Source organism: Myxocyprinus asiaticus, chromosome 49, assembly GCF_019703515.2.
Source record: "Myxocyprinus asiaticus isolate MX2 ecotype Aquarium Trade chromosome 49, UBuf_Myxa_2, whole genome shotgun sequence".
Taxonomy (NCBI): domain Eukaryota; kingdom Metazoa; phylum Chordata; class Actinopteri; order Cypriniformes; family Catostomidae; genus Myxocyprinus; species Myxocyprinus asiaticus.
The window spans coordinates 3,410,788-3,433,903 of NC_059392.1; the positions used below are offsets into that span (position 1 = coordinate 3,410,788).

Genomic DNA, 23,116 nt, shown 5'->3' on the forward strand with positions numbered 1-23,116 from the left:
AAGGGGTAACTATTCTAATATTACGGGGTATATGATCTTATACTATGCTAAACAACAATCAGGTACACTGTAAATTCGGTGTACTTAAGCTGTAAATTGCGGGCTGTAATCTAAAGCGTTACCTCAAATTTAATAGAAATGTATCCTAATTATTTTAATACAAGTTCCTAGTTTTACTGTTAACTATTCATCAGTGAATGTTGTGTTCATCTTTATAATCTTTCATTAAAACTTTCTCCACCTCCAAAACCACTTTCATTTTTGACTGACATCACAAAACTCTCATGCTTTTTAAACCCTTTTTGAACTTTTGATCAGAAGTTTGGAATGAATGCACTTGGCTTCATAGGAAAGCTATAGGATGCTCCCTTACTCCCTATTTAGTGAATGACTTAACCTCCAGTGTGCTGTATGTCTGCACTGGTCTCAGAACAGTTCGAAATGCATCTTATTTTTATCCTAACTCCATATAAAGAATCTGAAAGCAATTTTCTTTCTCCATGTGAAAGTGCACAGTAAATATAGGATTTCTTATGAAAACCAAGTACTATTGTCCACTATAGTGTACACTGTGTTTAGCAGCATGGTGTTTCACAAAAACTGGCTCAAATTTAAAAGAAAGGCATATCAGATGAAACTAGAGACTAATCTTTTGACTCAAACAGGTTTCAATGTAAAAACTTAATTAGGTTTCTTACCAGATGTAGTTTTGTTGGCGTTTCTCCCAAAGACAAACTCTGTTGTGATCAGTGACATGTTGTTTCGTCACATGACTCGTGGACACGTGCGTGGTAAGTTTAACCCTTTACTGACAGCCCACAGTCTCCTGAGCTGAGATCAGTTGTTTAAATAAATGTTATTTACAGTATGTTGCATATAGCAGAGCCAAAACACAATGTCCACGCATCAGCCAATCCGATGATCGCAAACCCAAACATGCAAAAAGCTGACAGGCAATGAGAGCCTCCAAGTTTTCTAATTAGCCAAAAAAGTGTGACTCTTTTTGCAATTTTTCAGGGCGATGAGCTGTCACAGAGACTGGTGTGATTTCTCAGGACACTTATTTCAGTGATCTTTCAGGTAGCAGCGACATTTTATAAATGGTGTTCCAAAATGCACCTTATGCCAGAGATAAACATGCCTAGTTGACTAACTCTACTAGACAGCTAAGAAGAGTGTGTTATCAACACAAACTAACAAAGAAAAAAAAAATTCCTTTCCCTAAGAAGGAAAGTAATTCCTTTAAATATAAGATTTTCTCCACCTTAAGAAAAGAGCACAGAAAACGACGTGAGTGTCAAAAAACATCAGAGTCAATTCTAGACTTGGCACTGGCCTCATGGGGCTTTTTAGTGCTTCGGTGAAAAAGATTAACAGGTTCTGTCAAGGCAGTGTAAGTCTCTCCATCGATTGCGATTAGATCTCCCCCAGTGCTGAGTTTCGTGACAGCGAGGGGAAAGGAGCTTTCTTTAAAACCACCTACCTCCTCCGTGGTAGGCTGCTGTATTCATTTTATCCAAACAATTCAACTTTATTGAGATAACTAGATCAAAGGCATGGATCCAATATCCAGCATGCAATAATTTTGTTCAAAGCCAAGAGAGATTTGAGGCTGACAATCACAGCAAATGGCTTGGGAAATTGCGCCTGGGCTACTCAGGTGAAAATAATGCCAACATTTGCAACCATGCAAAAGATTAATGGGAATTTCAGTATGTTGTTCACACTTTGTAATACAGAATCATCCTGTTTTAAAAGGGATAGTTCACACAAAGATGAAAATTGCCTCATGGAACCTGAATGAATTTTTTATGTTGTGTTTTGAAGAATATCCTGGCAGCTTTTAACATATAATAAAGTTAATGGGGACTGTCAAGATTACAAAGAAGACAAAAAAGCACCTTTACAGTGTCATAAAAGTAGTCCATATGACTTGTAAGATCTATTTCAAGTCTGAAGCCATTAACAGTAATGACTGTGAGTGGAATATACCGTAATTTAAGTTATTGTTCACTAAAACAATTTCCCCTTTAGTGAGCTGTTAACTGCTGAGACCATTGAGTAAGAACTGGTTCAGTCCGATTCATGAACAAATTCATCGGTTTTGTGTCTCGGAATCAATTGATTCTTTAAAAAAGATCTGGCCGAAAAGAATGATTCGTTCACGAATCAGAAATCACTAGTTTCTCATGAACGCACCAAGGAAAGCTCGTGAGGATGCTGATTTACATTTCTATCTGTTCCTTCATTTCTAAAAAGAAACAAATTTAATTTCCTCTGCTGAAGCTGGAAACCCTCTTCACACCATCAACCTTAAAACTGCGAGCTTAGAAACTATCCATCCAGAGAGGATAAAGATTGGACTGGTGCCCACTGGCTCAAGGGATATTAAGATGGTTAGCCAGATGTATCTTGTCAAATGCCGCTTTGTATTTCTAGGGCTATTTTTATCAGGATTTCACCACACCAAAGTAAACCTTACATCAGCACAGGTGTTCCCCACATGACTTCCTTTTAAATTGAAATGCAAGACTTTACTATCTCATCTTATTTAAGATTCCCGCTTACATTGAAAAGGATACCTGAGCCAGAACTTGGGCTAGAACACACCAGCAACCACCTAGTAACGGTATGTCAACGCTCCAAAATTGTGGAGGCGACTTTTGCACCTGAAAGCACCACTCACTTTTTCTTCATATTGTTTTCTTCACATATAGTTTTAAATTTAAAACATAAAAGCAAAATTTTAAGAATATAGGTATTAGACAAAAAACATAGCGTTTTATAAAGCTGACCAACTTTAAATCTGGCTTTCACCTCAACTAACCCCTTTAATATCAATGTACAGTAACTGCAGACCAATCTCATCACCATGTGCACAATGAATATGCCTTTACTGTATTCTTAGAATAAACATGTATAACTTCCTTGTCTTGGGTTGCTGTTCTCCACCTACCAGTTTCAAACAATCAATGAGGCTTCATACCATCGGCTGAAGGGTGTTTTAGCTCTCGCTTAATAACAGGCCATATACCTGATTGCCTACAGTCCCCTGTGCACCTGTTTCAATTGTGCCTCCTTCCTGTACATTTCTGTAGAGAACGCTGTATGCCTCCTATTCTTTTCGAGGGCGTATGAAACAACATACCTGAAAATTTGCTTGATTTTTTTAACTCGTCGAGCACCTACAACTATAGAAATATGAAAAGCCAGGGAGGTTGGCCAGCTGGCTTTTCCGGATACAGAAATGGCCGGGTGTAATTTCCATCTGCCGGTGGAACGCTGTGTTCCTTTTAAAGCAGGAGGGAATAAATGACTGGTGTAATACCACTCCTGACTCTAATTCTCTTCATTCTATTGTTCACTTTATTCACAAATGAGAGTGTTTCCAGTGAGGCATCCGTGGAACTGCTCAAAACAACAAGGCCAGATGACAAAACAAAACCCTATAAGGGCTTTAACAAAAAAGTAGTTTGTGCTGTGGAGACAGAAGAATCATCTGATGGTGCTGAGACAAAATTGAAAAAAGCATGGTGTTGTTTACAAAAACGTAAAAACCATTTACGATAACTGAAATACATATTAAAAATAACATATCTAAAAAAGCTGAAACTAATATATATTTTCAAAATTCCAAATGTACCTTAAATAAAATAAAAATGACCACAAATTAATTTTAGTTTTTGATACATGGTATATTTAACAATTTGAAATGTTAACAAATCGCCTTCATTAAACGTAAAAATGCCACTAGATGGTCCTGAGAAATTTTACGTAGTTAAACATAAAACTCATTTTAATGAGTTCAAAATGAACTAGTTGGCGCTGTGCCGAAACTGTGCAGGTACCTTCAGGTCGTGCTTGTAATGACATATAGCAAGTTTCGTGTCAATACGCTAAAGCGTTGCGAACATACAGCCTCACGTCCATTTTGGCGTACTCGTGGTCGAAATCGTTACTGCGGTATATGAGAACGCTTTGGTCTATCATAATAAATCTCATTACTATTTGTTTTGAGTGTCTCTAGATGGTACACAACAAATTTGGAGCATATCGGACATACGATCTTGGAGAAGTTAGAAAAGTAGGTTTTACAGAAAATTCCAAATGGGTGGAGTGGGCGGAGCTAAAAAAACGATGCAACCTTTTGAGATGTGGCATGACCCAAGGAATCAGAGGAAAAAAATAATTTTGTTTCTAGGCCTCAAGTGGCGGTCACACTAGGCTTTGAACATGCAATTCATTTTTCAGATAACGCAACAGACCAGGGTATGATGTCACGCAGAGGGCTTCTGGGTTTAGTAAATAACATTTCCCAAAGAAAAAAATAATATCATATTGAAAATGTTAGAAAAAACGTCTACTCACTTTTCAGCAACAATAAAAACACAGCTTTGAAACCTTTGAATTGAGCAAAAATGTCAGTGTGGGGCATTCCGATCTTCTACTAGTCACGAGTCCTCTCGTCAGTCAGATTCGCAGTTTGGAGTTCACCAAGGTTGAACAATGGTACACAGTATCATACAAAATTTCTACGCATGAACTTGCGTTCCGGTCTCACGCGTTTAGATGCGTTTGAATGGGAGTGAATGGAGCACGAAGTGTAGTGTGACCGCCCGGTTCAAAAGTTAACTGCCTAAATGTGTGTGAAATTTTTAACAGTTGGTGGCGATAGATGGTTTGAGTTAGAGACCCCAAATTTGGGACATTTACATTTCAGACTATCCTATATCAGTGCACCAAATTTAATCTCTTTCCTATGTACGGATTCTATGGGCTGCCATAAAATTCAACAGTGGAAGAAGAATATTAAGAACACTAAAGCCCTAGGTCTGCGTACAGTCGAACGCGAGCATGTCAAAGTATAATCCATATAAATGTGCGCGCATTCACAGGCGGTTGGCGCATGCGTGCTATGACTGCAATGAGTCACCAGACTTTCTCTTCAGGAGTTTAAACCCATAAGTCGTCTTTATATTCCTTCAGACTCGAGTTATACAAATGCAGGTGTCTCCAGACCTTCTCACACACATGCTCTTGACTTGCACATCAACTGTTGTTGTTTTTACCTTCATCTACTGATGTTAAGTGGCGATTACATCTTCTTACTGCTTTCTCGTGACAGCAACGGCTCAAATGTGAGTGTTGCCACCTTGTGGACCCACTAATTAGTGCAAATAACTCCAGGCGCATGCGCATTCTGCGATTAGAAAAATCGAGTTGCACGTGTTTAGTGCTCGCGCGCTCGAAATATGCTTCACGCATCCTGTACGCAGACAAACAGCGCTGACTGGAGCATACTTTGGGCTTAACAGATTAGTAGATGCTTCACACCTTCAGTGCTTGGCCTCTAATGACCCCAAATGAGTTTTAGTTTTTAATTCACAGTATGTTACACGTTTTGAAATTTTTACAGCGTACCTTCATTAAACATGAAAATGCCACTAGATAGCGATAACACTCGACGGGTCTGAGAAATTTAACGTTGTTGTTTTTTTCTCCCCTTTTTCTCCCCAATTTGGAATGTCCAATTCCCAATGTGCTCTAAGTCCTCGTGGTGGCGTAGTGACTCGCCTCAATCCGGGTGGCAAAGGACGAATCTCAGTTGCCTAGACGTCTGAGACCGTCAATCCGAGCATCTTATCACGTGGCTTGTTGAGCACGTTATCGCGGAGACGTAGTGCATGTGGAGGCTTCACGCTATTCTCCGCGGCATCCACGCACAACTCACCACGCACCCCACTGAGAGCGAGAACTACATTATAGCGACCACGAGGAGATTACCCCATGTGACTCTACCCACCCTAGCAACTGGGCGAATTTGGTTGCTTAGGAGACCTGGCTGGAGTCACTCAGCATGCCCTGGATTCGAACTTGCGACTCAAGGGGTGATAGTCAATACTCGCTGTGCTACCCAGGCCCCATGAAATTTAATATGGTTAAACCTAATAAAATGATGTCAGTAAATGCATTAATACAAAAGCTAAAATATAATCTAAAAATGCTGAAAACACTAAAACTGAAACTAGAAAACAATGGGGGGAAAAACTACAAAAAAATAAACTAAATCTAACACTCACAGAGTGAAAACTAATGAAAATGAAACAACTGAAAGGACTAATTGAAAACAGGAAATTCAAAATTATAACAACCCTTCTTTATACACAAATGAGTGTGTTTCCAGCGAGACAACAGTGAAACTGCTCAAAACAAAAAGCTTAGAAAACAAATAAAATCCCTAGCAGGGCTTTAACAAAAAGGGTAATTAGTATGTTTTGGAGAAACAGAAGGAGCCACTGATGCAAACACAAACTCAGTCCTGTCTGTGACTGTGACTGTAATGGGCAGACGGTCCTTCTGTCTACAACAAAGGTGTGTAATTTATGCATACTAGCATAATCAAAATGCAAAAAATACACAATGTTTTCAAACAAACTTGCTGCGTCTTCCATTGGTTGCATAAACAGAAAGTCCCACCCCAAACTCACACCAGTGGTCGTTTCTGCAATTTTTACACTTGAGATGTTACTATGTGACATTTCTGATCTATTTATGCAACACTAGATATATGTGCTATATTTATCCATCTGGCTATAAGAAACCTAACTGTCATTTATTCATCAGAAATCTCAGGTGAGGCACATGGTGTGGCTGACTACTGCCCCCATGTGTTACATGAAATGAGACAACCAGAAGGCTTGATCAACTAGAATGCATTCTGTGAATAGGGAAAGAGTGTTTTCACATTCTAATGAGGCAGGCAAGTGAGATAAATTAAACCAGCTAGATAGACACTCTTAATTGTGTACTAAGTGCTAAGCAATGCTGAAGATTTAGGGTAATGAGTTAAATACACCGACCTGAGCAACATCTCAATACTTCAATTATTTAAGAAGAGCCACTTTAAACATAAATTAATTATTTATTAAATATAAAGATAATAAAATGTACTGTATAGTGTGAAATATTTAGTCAACTGTCCAAAATCAGCTGATGTGTGTCATTTTCGATGTTAAAATTCCTTGTATGCCACCTTAATATAAGTCAAATATAAGTAAGCCATTTGCATTTTGATTTCACATTCAATTGGAACATTCCACTGTTTGTTTAAGCGGCCCGTCATGCCCGACAAAGCAACACTGGCTCGGCCAATGCTGTGAGTTTGGGGCGGGACTATATATTTGTCCAACCAAAAGATGGGGAGTTCTCTGGAATCTGTTTAAAACAGTGGTAAAATACGCTGGCTACCACCCCTGGAGTTCGCTAGCTTGCTAGTTTGAACCCCAGGGCATGCTGAGTGACTCCAGCCAGGTCTCCTAAGCAACCAAATTGGCCTGGTTGCTAGGGAGGGTAGAGTCACATGGGGTAAACTCCTCGTGGTCGCTATATGTTGTTCGTTCTCGGTGGGGCGCGTGGTGAGTTGTGCGTGGATGCCGTGGTGGATGGCGTGAAGCCTCCACGCGCGCTATGTCTCCGTGACAATGTGCTCAACAAGCCATGTGATAAGATGCGCAGGACTGACGGTCTCAGACGCAGAGGCAACTGGGATTCGTCCTCCGCCACCTGGGCTGAGGCGAATCACTATGCCACCACGAGGACTTAAAAAGCACATTGGGAATCGGGCGTTCCAAATTGGGAGAAAAAAAAAAAAAACAAACAGTGATTATGTTTGCAATAGAGTACAACATTGCCCATCCACTTTTGCAGTCGTTTTGGTGCCGGAAGTATTTTTCCCCATTGATTTTTTTCCATAGCGATTTCATAAAATCCTTCATATAAAACTTGTAAGCCATGAACCCAACCACTCATCTCTGAGGTGAATCACAACATTACAAACTTGGATTTGAAGCAAAAACATATTTGCAAATCGGATAAAAACACAAAGGTACAAGACCGCGTACTTAATGTCCATCTGGAGGGATGGAACTACAATCCCATGAAGCACTGCAAATGACTTAATCAAATTAAAAACAATGAAAAAATATTACACTATTGATTTAAAGTTGTTTACTAAAAATGTAGAATCAATATATTTAAAGAATATTGCAAAACATTCAGATATATTTTGCTGCAGAGTTCTTTTGGTGCTCTTTGTTAGCCGCGCTTGTCAGAGCGAGAGCGAGACCCAAGAGCAGAGGAACATTTCAAAGGATTTATTTACAGAGTTATGAGGAATCCTCCGTGAAGAGTGCTCCCGCAGGCGATCGCATGTGCCGTGACGGCGAGCAACAGAGCCGAGAGGAAACCTCTGCTGAAGCACCTTGCGTACAGCAAACTGGAAGGCAACCACTCTCCCGACATGCAGGCAGAGACGGGCAACCAAACAGATACACGAGACAGGACCAACTAGGCAGAGAGAGTGAGGTAAGTTACTTCACACCAAACACACTTCAACATTAACTAGACTACATTTAACAATCCAGCCACGAACATGACACACGAGGAGATTAGAATAAGCAGGAACAAACAAGGGACAGGTGCCGCTCGCCAGCTGAAAGTTGCCATGATCAGCGTTCCCATGGAAACAATCAGGGTTCCCATGGAAATGCTGATTCCGTTTGCCAGAGGCACCTGAAACACGAGGGAGAAACGTCAACACAATTAGACCAAAACAAACAGAATATGTTGCAGGAGTATCCGGATTCCGACACAGACTGAAACCGAACCATACAGGAAGTCAGGATCCAGACACCATGCTCCGGACTTGAAACAAGACCATCCGCACGGTGGTAACTCACAACCGGACCTGTGCGCTCACACAAAGAACGTACACGAAACACAAGACATGGGATGATGATGTCATGGTCCCATCAGACAAAACCCCAACCTGACAGAGTGACAGGACCGTGACAGCGCTTCTCTGATTGGTGGATCTCTCTTCAGAATTATGGGTAGTGTAGTTCTTCTTCCAGAAATTCTGCTATCAAACACAATTTTTAAACAATGAAGTTGAAATAACGGGGACTGACGACTTCAACAGAAGCATATACCACAACTTTGGAGCTCATGGTAGGTCTGTCTTTAAAGGTTTAAAAGTTATCGTTATAGATAAATTCGCCTATGGAGAAAATGAATGGGATTTTTACTTCCGGAACCAGACTGTTGCACTCTATTACGTTTGGTGATGCTAGTGATGCAGAAATTACAGATGAATATTTCTGAAATATCTTTACATGCTTTGGAGGTTTTTTCATGAGGAATTCTCTGATTTTTTCCACCCAGAGGTACAAAATACTCTCTCCTGCATACCCTCTACACGACAAAACCAACAAAAAACACACATTCAGACCCCACAGATTTTCATAACAGATCAAACAGGTAGCCGGGCTAATTAACTTTACGTGACATGACTGACAATACGGAAATAAACCATACTTACACATACAGTTCCTCTAAACTGACAGACTTTTGCATTCAGTACATTAAACATTGTTTCTTTACATTAACATTTATGCATTTGGCAGCACTTTTATCTAAAGTGAATTGCATTGCATTTAAGATCAGTATACATACTATTAAAATGTATACAATGAATGCACAAATTCCCATATTCTCTGAAACCAGATTATGTATTTTCTCAAATTAAGTAAGTACATGTAAATCATTTAAATCAATTCATGCTTACTTTATTTGATATATAGATGGCGCTGAGCTCTGGTAATCTGGTGGACGTATGATCTTTGACATATAAACAAATGCCAAAGGGGGGAAAGGGCTGTCATTTATGATATAAATAATTAAAAGTTTAACTGAATTCAACTGATCTCATATATTCACCTGTATACAGACAGTCCATTTATCATCAGTCCATGTATCGTTACATGCCTAATATATACAGTATATATATATTATAATGACAATATTTTATTATATGCATAATATACATTTTAACAACACATTAAAATTCAAATAATATCATCAAAAATGTATTTTAAAGCTTTGTTTATTAATAAAAATGTAATATATTAAATATTATATTATAAATGTATTATAAAAATATAATGTATATATTTTTTTTGTTTTTAAATTTTTTTTTTTTTTAATTATATTTATTTATCACACATTTGCACATATACAGTGAAATTCTTTTTTTCACATATCCCAGCTAAGCTGGGGTCAGAGTGCAGGGTCAGCCATGATACGGCGCCCCTGGAGCAGATAGGGTCAAGGGCCTTGCTCAAGGGCCCAACAGTGGCAACTTGGCAGTGCTGGGGCTTGAACCCCCAACCTTCTGATCAGTAACCCAGAGCCTTAGCCGCTGAGCCACCAATATTATTTTATTCCTAAATATTTTATTCATTTTAAAATGACCCCAAATATCGTTATCTGTAAAATATTGTCATTATAATATATATATATAATGTGTGTGTGTGTGTGTGTGTGTGTGTGTGTGTATGTATGTTAATATTAATAAGTTATGTATTTATTATGAAGACGAGTCCTTGAAACATCTCTAATGAGCCAAGCCCCACTGCCATCCAATCAAACCGCGTTATTCACATCTATCACGTCTCAGCCAATAGCAGAGGGTTGTCTAATTAATTATTCATGACACGTCAGTGTTGTCTCACCTCACGGGCTGGTGTTGTAGAAAATCACACAGTAATCCAGTGACGGTGGTCACCATGGCGACAGCGATATATCTCGAACATTATCTTGATAGTACGTATAATATATTTAGGAATAAATTAGATGTATTTATCGTCATTTTAAAGGGTTCACGGGTGTTTTAGTGGCCTTAAACTGAGAGTGTTTTGATGGCTTATGTCAGATTAGCATTAGCGAGCTACTGTAGTTAGATAACAGGTTGATTTGCTTCATTTCTTCTCAATAACACTGCTTAAATATGTTTTCAGTGCTTTGTTTTGTTATTTAAGTCTTAAATATTTGAAAGTATACATAGCTATTATGAAACTAAAGTAAATAGTTGTAAATACAGGGCAGAAAGCAGTTAGCATATGGTTAGCATGTATGCTACGTCAACAAACATGTTGTTTTAACATTTATGTGTCTTTAATGGGATTATTATGTGTCTTTACGTTGATAACTTGTGCATGATAGTTTAGATTCTAGACTTTCCCTTTTGCATGTAAACAGTTAAAGTTGCTTTATTTGCATCTTATGCATTTATTATGCATCGTTATTTGTATGTCCACAGGCATTGAAAACCTGCCCTGTGAACTCCAGAGAAACTTCACACTTATGCGAGAGCTTGACAACAGAGCGGAGGGTAAGATGACATTTGGGATGCAACTGGAAACGTAGGGTGCTGTCTTCCTAGGTAGCCTTTTGAGTCAGCTCAGCGTCCATATGATTCCCAAGAATGCTGCTGACTCAGAAAATGCCTGTGTTGCCTGACAATGCTGTCTAGGTAGGCAGCACAAGGTTTTAAGTAGGGGTGTAATGGTATGACATTTTCACAGTATGAAAACCGTCACAAAAAATACCACGGGATCACGGTACTGAGGTGCATTGATAATATTTTTGAACTTTAATATTTGGTTATGAAATATGTCTGATAAACACACAGAGAAATATTTCAATTATAACCAATTCTTGAACTTTGTTTTGGATGTTTTCAACTTTAACCCTTTAACTTTTCATAAAGTGTAGGGGTGCATCCCTGGTCTCCTGGCCAAATTACCCCCATTGGCCCTTCTCAGTCATGGCCTCCTAATCATCCCCATCCATTAACTGTCTCTATAACTCCACTCCCTCTTCTCCACCAATAGCTGGTGTGTGGTGAGTGCACTGGCACACTATGGCTGCCGTCGCATCATCCAGGTGGATGCTGCACACTAGTGGTGGTTGAGGAGAGTTGCCTGTTCACTGTGTAAAGTGCTTTGAGTATAGTGTCAGAAAAGCGCTATATAAATGCAACATTCATTATTTATTGGCATTTTGTCCAATACTGTCAATTTCCTGCACACCAAAAGCCATGCACTTTGTAAACCCTATTTAGTGCTATGTTTTACAAATAAAAAATATTAGTATCAAACACATTGTTGGCCTACTGTTGCACTGCACTTAGGCAAATGTACAAACAGTTGGCACAACGTAACGTTGAGCGAGTGCTTAAAACCGTTGCTGCATTTGTGAATGTGACAGAAAGCATAAACATAACTTTAGCCTACCTAGTCATTACAAATCATGTAAAACTACGTTGAATCTGGAGTTTTTGATGAAACGGGGGCTATAATTTATTATCCTGTATACTGTATTTCCACTTACATTCATCTCTGCAAATTTCATGTGATGGTTTCCTGCTCGAAACAAACTTTACAGACTGGTAACCATCAACATTGATGGTGCTCGTTGGTCTTTAACATACCAGAGTATCCCAGAGAGCGGACTTCAACTGCTTTGTCGGCGGAAATAAAGGTTCAGGCTCGTACATATCTGTATGATGCGCTTGTGACACCTACATGTCACCTTTAAAATTAAGTGACAGTCGAATGTAACATGAGGAAGGTGTAATCTTATTTTATCTCACCAAGTTTATATGATGCTGTGTAAATGTCTCTTAATTAAACTGATTTGGATTTTAGAAAAGTTCTGAAATAAATCTGTCTATATTTACACAATAGATTTCAACGGTATGATAAGCGTCCATTTTAAAACAGAGGTATATAGTGAAACCTTGGAACCATTACATCCCTAGTTTTGAGACACAGCTGTAGAGTGTGTTTACATGAACAGCTGATCCAGTAACATGGCAATTCATTTTTGGAACTGACCGCACTGTTTTTGTACTCTGTTTGCAGAAAAGAAAGGTGAAATCGATAAGCTTGCTGAAGAGTACATCAGTAACATCCGAAATCTGGCCCCAGATCAGAGAGTAGAGCACCTGCAGAAGATTCAGAGCGGCTTCAGCAAATGCAAAGAATACAGTGACGACAAAGTGCAACTCGCCATGCAGACGTATGAGATGGTCAGTATGCGTTATGTGTTTCAAAAACATGAAAAATGTGTGAGACTTGAATTATTGGAAATAATTATTGGTAGTTCTCGAGTTTATTTGTCTATTAAAATGTCTGTGTATATGGTTATAAATAATAAATAAAACTTTGCAACAAGTTTTCCTGGGAAACTGCATTTACTTTTTTCTCTTTTTTTTTTTCTCTTTGTTTTTATTGAAAATTGCTTGGACTTCTTCCTGCAAGGTGGACAAACACATCCGCAGACTCGACGCTGATCTCGCACGATTTGAGAATGAGTTGAAGGAGAAGTTAGACGTCAGCGGCTACGAAAGCCCAGACAACAGAAAGCCCAAGAGTAAGTCATGGAAATGGTCATAAAGCAATCATGTTATCAGCTCACAATGAAGGGATAGTTCACCCAAAATTGAAAATTGTCATCATTACTCACCCTCATGTTGTTCCAAACTAGAGGCCGATCGATAGTAGATTTTGCCAGTACCAATAACTAGGGTGGTGGAAAAGGCAGATAACTGATTAATTGCCTGATAAAATCGATTTATTTAATGATAAAAAAATTCTTAGTCCAAAAAATGAATAAAATCCCAATATATACATATATATAAAACTCTTCATCCAGTCAATAGAGGCAGACCGATTTATCGGTTTTACCAATTAATTGGTGCCGATAGGTTGTGTTTGGGTGTTTGGAACTGTCGGTGCCGATAGTTGGTGTTTGGAACTGTCGGTGCCGATAGTTGGTGTTTGGAACTATCGGTGCCTATAGTTGGTGTTTGGAACTATCGGTGCCTATAGTTGGTGTTTGGAACTATCGGTGCCTATAGTTGGTGTTTGGAACTATCGGTGCCTATAGTTGGTGTTTGGAACTATCGGTGCCTATAGTTGGTGTTTGGAACTGTCGGAGCCGATAGTTGGTGTTTGGAACAATTGGTTATCAGCAAAAATCTATGCCGATAGTTGCCGTCATATCATCGGTAAACCTCATCTGGTGAAATATATATATATATATATATATATATATATATATATATATATATATATATAACTCTTTATCCGGTGAATATATAAGTTATTATAAGTATAATTTGTATATACTGTCATATAGAACACAGTAACGGTAGGTTATTGTGCTGCTAAAATCCCAATAATAACAACCAGAAAAATTAAGATTTGGTGCATAATGCGGTACTTTTAACTATAAACAAGCCCGAAATACACCGGGGAATTTTATTTTGAAATGACAGAGACTTGCCTCTGTTACTGTGCTCTATATGTGAAGAGTTTTTATATAATATATATATATACACACACTACCTGTCAAAAGTTTTGAAACACGACTGAAATGTTTCTCATGATCTTAAAAATCTTTTGATCTGAAGGCGTATGCTTAAATGTTTGAAATTAGTTTTGTAGACAAAAATATAATTGTGCCACCATATTAATTTATTTCATTACAAAACTAAAATTTAATAAAAAAAAAAAATGTTTTTGAAATTGATGACTTGGACCAAATAATAAAGAAAAGCAGCCAATAAGTGCCCAACACAGATGGGAACTCCTTCAATACTGTTTAAAAAGCATCCCAGGGTGATACCTCAAGAAGTTGGTTGAGAAAATGTCAAGAGTACATGTCTGCAAATTCTAGACAAAGGGTGACTACTTTGAAGATGCTAAAATATAACACAGTTTTGATTTATTTTGGATTTTGTTTAGTCACAACATAATTCTCATAGTTCCATTTATGTTATTCCATAGTTTTGATGACTTTACTATTATTATAAAATGTGAAAAAAAAAAAAATTATAGTAAAGAATAAGTGTTTCAAAACGTTTGACCAGTAGTGTATTTCACCCGATGAGGTTCACTGATGATATAAGAGCAACTATCAGCATAGATTTTCGCTGATAACCGATAGTTCCAAAAAGCAACTATTGGCACCGATTAATCTGTAAAACTGACATATCAGTCTACCTCTATTCACCGGATAAAGAGTTTTGTATATAGATATATATTTCACCAGATGAGGTTTACAGATCAGTGTTTCCCCTATAGGCATTTTGCAGCAGTGCCACTCTTGGGATTTCACATGGTTCATTTAATATTCTTGATGCAACATAACACTTGCCAGCCCCAGTCAGCTGTGCGCTTTTTATACTGTGTAAGAGACCCCACAAAATACACACACAAATACACGCACATACTCATAGTGACGTCACCGCATAACAACACGTGTCAAACTCACTTAATTTCAAGTGGCCCGCAAGCTCATTTCTGAAATGCAGGATGGCAGGGGATCGCAACGTTTCACTGAACAATCAGCTAGTGTTTTCCTCGTAAATATTAATGAGCCTTCCACTGTCATCTGTATGATTTGGAGCGCGTTTTGCTCGCTTCAAAAGTGGAATGAAACAGCGCTACATGGATCAGTTATTAACACTGCTTAATCATAGCAGCACGAGTGCAGAGCAGGTGCAGTAATTCAAGGACTGGTCTCAACTGCACAGACTATTTTAAATGCGCTTGTTAATCAGGGAGATGTGCGGCGGGGATTGCAAAACTCGTTTGAATGTGGTACAGAATTGTCTGTAGCAAAACTCTTATGTCTCGGTGATAAAACTAGTTTAAAATAAACAGCCCCCAAATGGCACTGACAAAGAAAACAGGAGAAAACAGAAATTAGAAGTCTTTTCCATTCTCAAATCACAACACTTACAAAAATGTACCATGGATTTACTGTAGTAACACTAACTGTACTGTATTAACTATAGTAGTTGTAGCAGAAAACGTTTCTAAATGTATTTAGGCTGCTGTTTTTTCATTACAAAAATGCCATAGTTCTTTATATAGAAACCATAGTTAATAATCATGGTAGTGAGGAGCCATGCATGGTTTTACCTATGGTTACCATGGACTTATTACAAATATCATTGTTAAAACTATGGATATTATGGAAGAACTATGGTGCATTTTCATAATTATGGATCAAACTATCAGTTTTCCATCTGTGTAAAATCTGTTCTCTTGTAATGCTCTCTGATTGTTTTGTTTGCCTTCAGAAATTCCAAGACATGACTATAGTTTAATCAGTAGGAGCCTGATGAAAGGAATCTGTAAAGACCCAACTTAATCACACTGTCAGAATATTTAAATGTAGCAATATAAAAATTGGGTGTTAATTTTTCCACAGATGTTACTGTTGTTAATATCATAATTTTCATCTGCACCCCGACCTCAAAATCAATGCTGTATTGTCAAATGTGCAATAACATGTTCAATGCACATAACATGTAATATTATTGGTAATTGCATGGGTGCTACCAAAGCATGTGCTGATGCCACATTTTCAATGGGCCCTTTGAGGGCACAAAGAAACCCTGATGTGGCCCAAGCTGAAATTGAGTTTGACACCCCTGTTTTAAGTTATTCCTCGACCAATATGCATTAACACGGGTCCGATGTTGCGGGCTTGTGGACGCGTGCACAACGGCACTGCTGCTGAAAAAAATCCTTGGCATACGTTTTTACTGATAATCGATAGTTCCATAAAGCAACTATCGGCACTGATTAATTGGTAAAACCGATATATGATTAATATATGATTAATATATTACAATACGTAATATATTAATACGTCTATTCACCGGATAAAGAGTTTTATAGATATACATTTCACCAGATGAGGTTTACGGATGATATAACGGCAACTATCGGCATAGATTTTTACTGATAATCGATAGTTCCAAAAAGCAACTATCAGCACTGATTAATCAGTAAAACCGATATATCGGTCTACATCTATTCCAAACACATATGACTTTTACAAAAGAGCGTTTTTGCTGATCTAGTATTATGTGCCTCCACATTCTATTCGAAATGTATGGAAAGCAGAGTTTGAATTGATTTTTTCCTGCAGAGTCAGGTGGTAGAGGAGGCCTGAAGGAAAAACGAGGCCCCAAAGGAAGAGGAAGAAAATGTTCGGACGACGACACACTTCGAAAAAAGAAAATGAAAAACAGGTAAGCATGAAAGAACTTTGTGTGAGTTGATCTAATGACAGTGGAGGAGTCCTTTAGGGTATGAACCATAATGACTTTGCTTTTAGTGTGAATGTTTTGCTTCTGTTCACAGACGCATTGATGCATTTACACCTTAATTTAGTTGTGGAAATCTAGCTAAATCTAATCTGTTATATATATATATATATACTTTTGAAATGATTTATTACAATGATTTATTATTATCTTATAATCCATTATTACACATCAAACCATAATATGTACATCAAAGACTTATTGAAACAGCATTCACAATGTTTTTAACTTGCTTGATGTGAAACTATTAAGTGGGAAAGGATTTGATTGTATCGTGAAAAGTAGGCAATGATATTATTAGTTAATATAATTTTTCCAACCCACCCTAACGGCTTTGGTTATATCAGCAGAAAAGGAAAGTCATTTCAGAGGTGGAGGATGTTATTACATTTTCATAAATGTTTGGTAGAAGGTTTTATTGTATTACAATAACATGATATTTTGAGTGCAAAATAAGACCAGGAACAAAAAGCAAGTAAACGAGCAATTTTGGTTTCATATATATTATATACCTATAGCACCAAATGTTCCATATAGCGCCTCATGTTTTCTTTTTTTCTCTATTTCTTAGCCCTGAGTTCTCTGAAGCCATCCTTCCAGTTCACCCGTCAGACGTCTTGGACATGCCAGTGGACCCCAATGAACCCACATACTGCCTCTGTCACCAAGTGTCATATGGAGAAATGATCGGATGTGACAACCCTGATGTATGACTCATTTTTTTGCCTTATGTTTACATGCGTTTGTGACACTTTTAAACACTTTATTATCCTTTCCCAAATGTATTTGTTCAACAAAAGTCTATTCCTTTACAGTGTCCTATCGAGTGGTTTCACTTCGCCTGTGTTGATCTAACGACAAAACCCAAAGGGAAATGGTAAGTAGATTTGGTAAATGAGGAACCATTGATATCTTACTTTTCAGCATTACAAAACCCCCCCCAAAAAACATATTGCTTTATTTCCTACAGGTTCTGTCCACGATGCACCCAAGATCGAAAGAAAAAATGAGATGAACATTTGTAACGTTGAGAGATTACATTTATATATGAATAAACTTAAATATGTATTGTGGTAAAATAGGATAATATATACTCATTTCTATATGGCCATGATGAAATATTTGAGGGTCACTAGAAACAAAGCTTTTATTTTTTGAAGTACTTGAAATGTTTCCATTTTGTCCGTTTAAGCTTCATTCTGTCTTGTCAAAAAAAAAATTCATACAATCTTGGATATAATAGATACAGTTGTGCTCAAAAGTTTGCATACCCTTGGAGAATTGGGAATATAAGTACCATTTTTAAAGAAAACATGAGTGAGCAGGCAAAACACATTTCTTTTATTTCTTATGGGATTCATATTCAACTGTAGGTTATAACAGAATGGCACAATCATAAAACAAAACATGGCAACAAAGAAAAAAATGAAATGACCCCTGTTCAGAAGTCTGCATACCCTTAGTTCTTAATACTGTGTATTGCCCCCTTTAGCATCAATGACAGCGTGCAGTCTTTTGTAATAGTTGTCTATGAGGCCCCAAATTCTTGCAGGTGGTATAGCTGCCCATTCGTCTTGGCAAAATGCCTTCAGGTCATGCAAAGTCTTTGGTCGTCTTGCATGAACCGCACGTTTGAGATCTCCCCAGAGTGGCTCGATGATATTAAGGTCAGGAGACTGTGATGGCCACTCCAGAACCTTCACCTTTTTCTGCTGTAACCACTGAAGGTTCAACTTGGCCTTGTGCTTAGGGTCATTGTCGTGCTGGAAAGTCCAAGAGCGTCCCATGTGCAGCTTTCGTGCAGAAGAATGCAAATTGTCTGCCAGTATTTTCTGATAACATGCTGCATTCATCTTGCCATCAATTTTCACAAGATTCCCCGTGTCTTTAGAGCTCACACACCCCCAAAACATCAGTAAGCCACCAACATGCTTCACAGTGGGGATGGTATTCTTTTCACTATAGGCCTTGTTGATCCCTCTCCAAACATAGCGCATATGGTTGTGACCATAAAGCTCTATTTCGGTCTTGTCACTCCAAATTACTGTGTGCCAGAAGCTGTGAGGCGTGTCAAGGTGTTGTCGGGCATATTGTAACCGGGCTTTTTTGTGGCATTGGCGCAGTAAAGGCTTCTTTCTGGCAACTCGACCATGCAGCTCATTTTTGTTCAAGTATTGTCATATTGTGCTCCTTGAAACAACCATATCGTCTTTTTCCAGAGCAGCCTGTATTTCTCCTGGGGTTACCTGTGGGTTTTTCTTTGTATCCCGAACAATTCTTCTGGCAGTTGTGGCTGAAATCTTTCTTGGTCTACCTGACCTTGGCTTGGTATCAAGAGATCCCCGAATTTTCCACTTCTTAATAAGTGATTGAACAGTACTGACTGGCATTTTCAAGGCTTTGGATATCTTTTTATATCCTTTTCCATCTTTATAAAGTTCCATTACCTTGTTACGCAATTCTTTTGACAGTTCTTTTCTGCTCCCCATGGCTCAGTATCTAGCCTCCTCAGTGCATCCACATGAGAGCTAACAAACTCATTGACTATTTATACACAGACACTAATTGCAATTTAAAAAGCCACAGGTGTGGGAAATTAACCTTTAATTGCCATTTAAACCTGTGTGTGTCACCTTGTGTGTCTGTAACAAGGCCAAACATTCAAGGGTGTGTAAACTTTTGATCAGGGCCATTTGGGTGATTTCTGTTATCATTATGATTTAAAAAGGAGCCAAACAACTATGTGATAATAAATGGCTTCATATGATCACTATCCTTAAATAATAGACAGTTTTTTTGCATGACCAGTCATATTTTCAAAATCAGTGCCAAAATTTCACAATTTCTGCCAGAGTATGCAAACTTTTGAGCACAACAATATATGATATATATATTTTCCTCTTTACTTAACAATTGGTATGTAGCTTTTTCTTACCCTTTCATTTACAAAGCTTCAAGCATCCAAGCTTTCGCTCATAAAATGTTTTTTAAACGGCACGCCGTTTAGAGCAAATCCGCAAATTTGCCCATAATCTAGAGGATTTACTTGGAATAAAAACGTTTGACTTGCTGAATGCAGGCAATGTACGATTTGTATTCAGCTGTAAACTTTATTTTCTTGCACTCAAAGTACAATGTGACTACTTTTCTGGTGACCACCATTTTACCACCAGTTTAAGCAAAGAGAAACTTTGAATTGCAAATGAGATATTTTATTGTTCAGAGTCACTGAACAAATCATTGAACAGAACTCGTGGGACGTAAGTGTCATCATTTGAATGCTTTTCCACTTGAGTTGGACAATCGAATTCCACTCCATTCCAGTTTGAGATCGCCTTGTTCCCGAGATATTTTATAGAACTCAATGCAACCGTAATTGAGACTACTGCTTTTTGAACTCCAGCGACATGAGAACAACAGAATACATGCTAATTCTTATTGTGTTTGTTCCACGTCTGAATGTTTTAAACGATCGATTTTGGCAGTATCTGCCATCTCTTTTCTCCTGCAGCTTTGATGCACTTTTTTAATCGACCAGACTCGGCACTTATGACCAGAATGCTTTTTGAATTTGCTGTGTAGTCCTGCACTTGTGATACGACTCGCAGAGAATGAGACACGATTGCCATTTTTTACTGCCAATTGCGTTATAGGTCGTAAAAATGCGCAAACAGTTGCGATGGCACAAAAAATGTCAGAGGATTTACCAAAGTGAGATTAAGTAGTGTTAGCACTGTTTTAAGCTACACTGCTGTTGTATTATTTCTATGACTCTATATGTGATCCAAATATAAAACATGCAATATTGCATTATTATATTACTGTGCGAATGAACAGTACAATTGAAAATCTTAAAATTGTGTCATATCATTAGTGGGTAGAATCCACTAGGTTGAAAGTGTGAAAATCAAGTAACGTTTTGTGTGTGTGTGTTTTTATTTTTATTTTTTATGTTTAACTATCCTAGAATCTATGGACTAGATGTACCGTACAGCTTTTCGTAAAAACAAATAAATATTTACCATTTAAAACTTCTTTGTTATTTGAAAGGAAATGTCAAGTGTTATATTGTTTTAATGTGTAAAATCATTAAACCTCTATGTTACGCAGGTCAGGATCATGGACCCGCGAGGTCCTCTACTGCCCCCCTAGTGGCAGACCCCTTATCCTGCCTTAAGCGCCAAGGTGACTTAGTTGCTTACATGAATCGTAAGCATTCAAATATATATATATGTATATATATATATATATATATATATATATATATATATATATATATATATATATAAAAAGAAAAAGGATATTTAATACTAAGGTAGGATAAGTGGCGTAGGGGGCCTGGGTAGCTCAGCGAGTATTGACACTGACTATCACCCCTAGAGTTGCGAGTTAAAATCCAGGGTATGCTGAGTGACTCCAGCCAGGTCTCCTAAGCAACCAAATTGGCCTGGTTGCTAAGGAGGGTAGAGTCACATGGGGTAACCTCCTCGTGGTTGCGATTAAGTGGTTCTCGCTCTCAATGGGGCGTGTGGTAAGTTGTGCGTGGATCGTGGAGAGTAGCATGAGCCTCCACATGCTGTGAGTCTCCGCGGTGTCATGCACAACGAGCCACGTGATAAGATGCATGGATTGACGGTCTCAGAAGTGGAGGCAACTGAGACTTGTCCTCCGCCACCTGGATTGAGGTGAGTAACCGCGCCACCACGAGGACCTAGTGGGAATTGGGCATTCCAAATTGGGAGAAAAGGGGAGAAAAAAATAAAAATAAAAAAAAGGTGGGATAAGTGGTCTGCCACTAGGGGCAGCAGGGAGGCCGATGTGTCCATGACCTAGCCCTGCGACCATAGACGGTTATAATATTTCAATATTTTTTTTTTTTTTTTTTTATCATACTTGGTTGTTTATTTTTACTTTAACTATGCCTGGATATATGGACTAGATTTGTTAACATTAAAATATGGGTTTCTTGCTTCAATACTTACATTTTCTAAAAAGTATTTGAATAATGAAGCTTTAAAAAATTGATGATTTGTTAGGTTTCTTTTTTTTGTATTGAACTATCGCTAGATAAACGGATTAGATTTTCCATATAGCTTTTCATAAAAACAAATATGTACCCTTAAAAAACTTTTTGATTTTAAGGAAATTATACGGATTTAAATTTGGCAAAAATTAGCAACCGTGTTCTCTGGTAGGCTAAACTATGTTATGTAAAAAAAAATCTAACACCAAAAATATATTTTTACATTTTTTATTTAGATTTTTATTGATATTTTAACTAGATTTATATTGCTTGAAAATAATGTGTACTAAAGTGTATTAACCACAACGAAGAAACTGGTCTTAGAACAATCTGTACAGTAGGAAAAGAAATTGAACTACATAACAATGAATAGAGATATGTTCGCCATCACAGACTGTGACGTAACTCCAATAATTAAATGTGATTGTAATTGAGAAGCACTTTAAAATGAGATCCAGTGTCCTTGTTCTTTTAAAACTCATCATCGGTCTTGTCTTCATCCCAGCTACACGTCTCTCGTACGCTATTCTCAGGAAACTTCCCCTCTAGATCGTACACAAAGTCTGGATTGCCTTTGTGTCGACGGTTTGGTTCGAAAAGCACATCCATCTGGGCTTTCCTGTGGTTTAACTTTTCATCGCTCAGTTTATTGAGGTCATCATCATTGGGGTTGGTGCCCCGCTGGGCAGCTAGACTCTTCCAGACTGAGGCCGCTCAAGTAATCGCGGAGGATAAGATGGAGTCTTTCCAGCTGTGCTAAAGAGACGGATTCCAGGTAAACACTGTGACGAACATGATGCTTCAGTCGCTCTGATGCTCTTACAGTCTAGAAAAAGAGTGACGAGGAATTAACCAACATTCTGACCTGATATTGACCTGTATATAAATACAACATGAAATCTATTTCAAAATGTGATATATGTGATGGTCACACCTGAGTACTGAGAGAAGTTCGTCACAGGTTTGATTCTCTTTCGCATCTTGCTTGTGTTCTGATTCTCTTATATGAGGATGATTGATGGAGGAACAAACTTTATTCCACATTGCTTCGCTACTATTGGCAT

General features: G+C 38.0%; 1 protein-coding gene and 1 pseudogene across 1 annotated transcript; one reads left to right on the forward strand and one right to left on the reverse strand.

Annotated features, from left to right (window-relative positions):
• Positions 1-10,562: 10,562 nt before the first annotated feature.
• On the forward strand, positions 10,563-21,063 carry LOC127438374 (inhibitor of growth protein 5-like). The gene is made up of 8 exons (XM_051693917.1): positions 10,563-10,662; positions 11,159-11,230; positions 12,765-12,931; positions 13,164-13,275; positions 16,852-16,954; positions 17,601-17,736; positions 17,845-17,906; positions 18,000-21,063. The coding sequence occupies exons 1-8, from the start codon at positions 10,626-10,628 to the stop codon at positions 18,037-18,039; spliced, it is 729 nt and encodes a 242-aa protein (XP_051549877.1). The 5' UTR covers positions 10,563-10,625; the 3' UTR covers positions 18,040-21,063.
• Positions 21,064-21,320: 257 nt separating this feature from the next.
• LOC127438375 (centrosomal protein of 19 kDa-like) lies at positions 21,321-23,116 on the reverse strand (annotated as a pseudogene).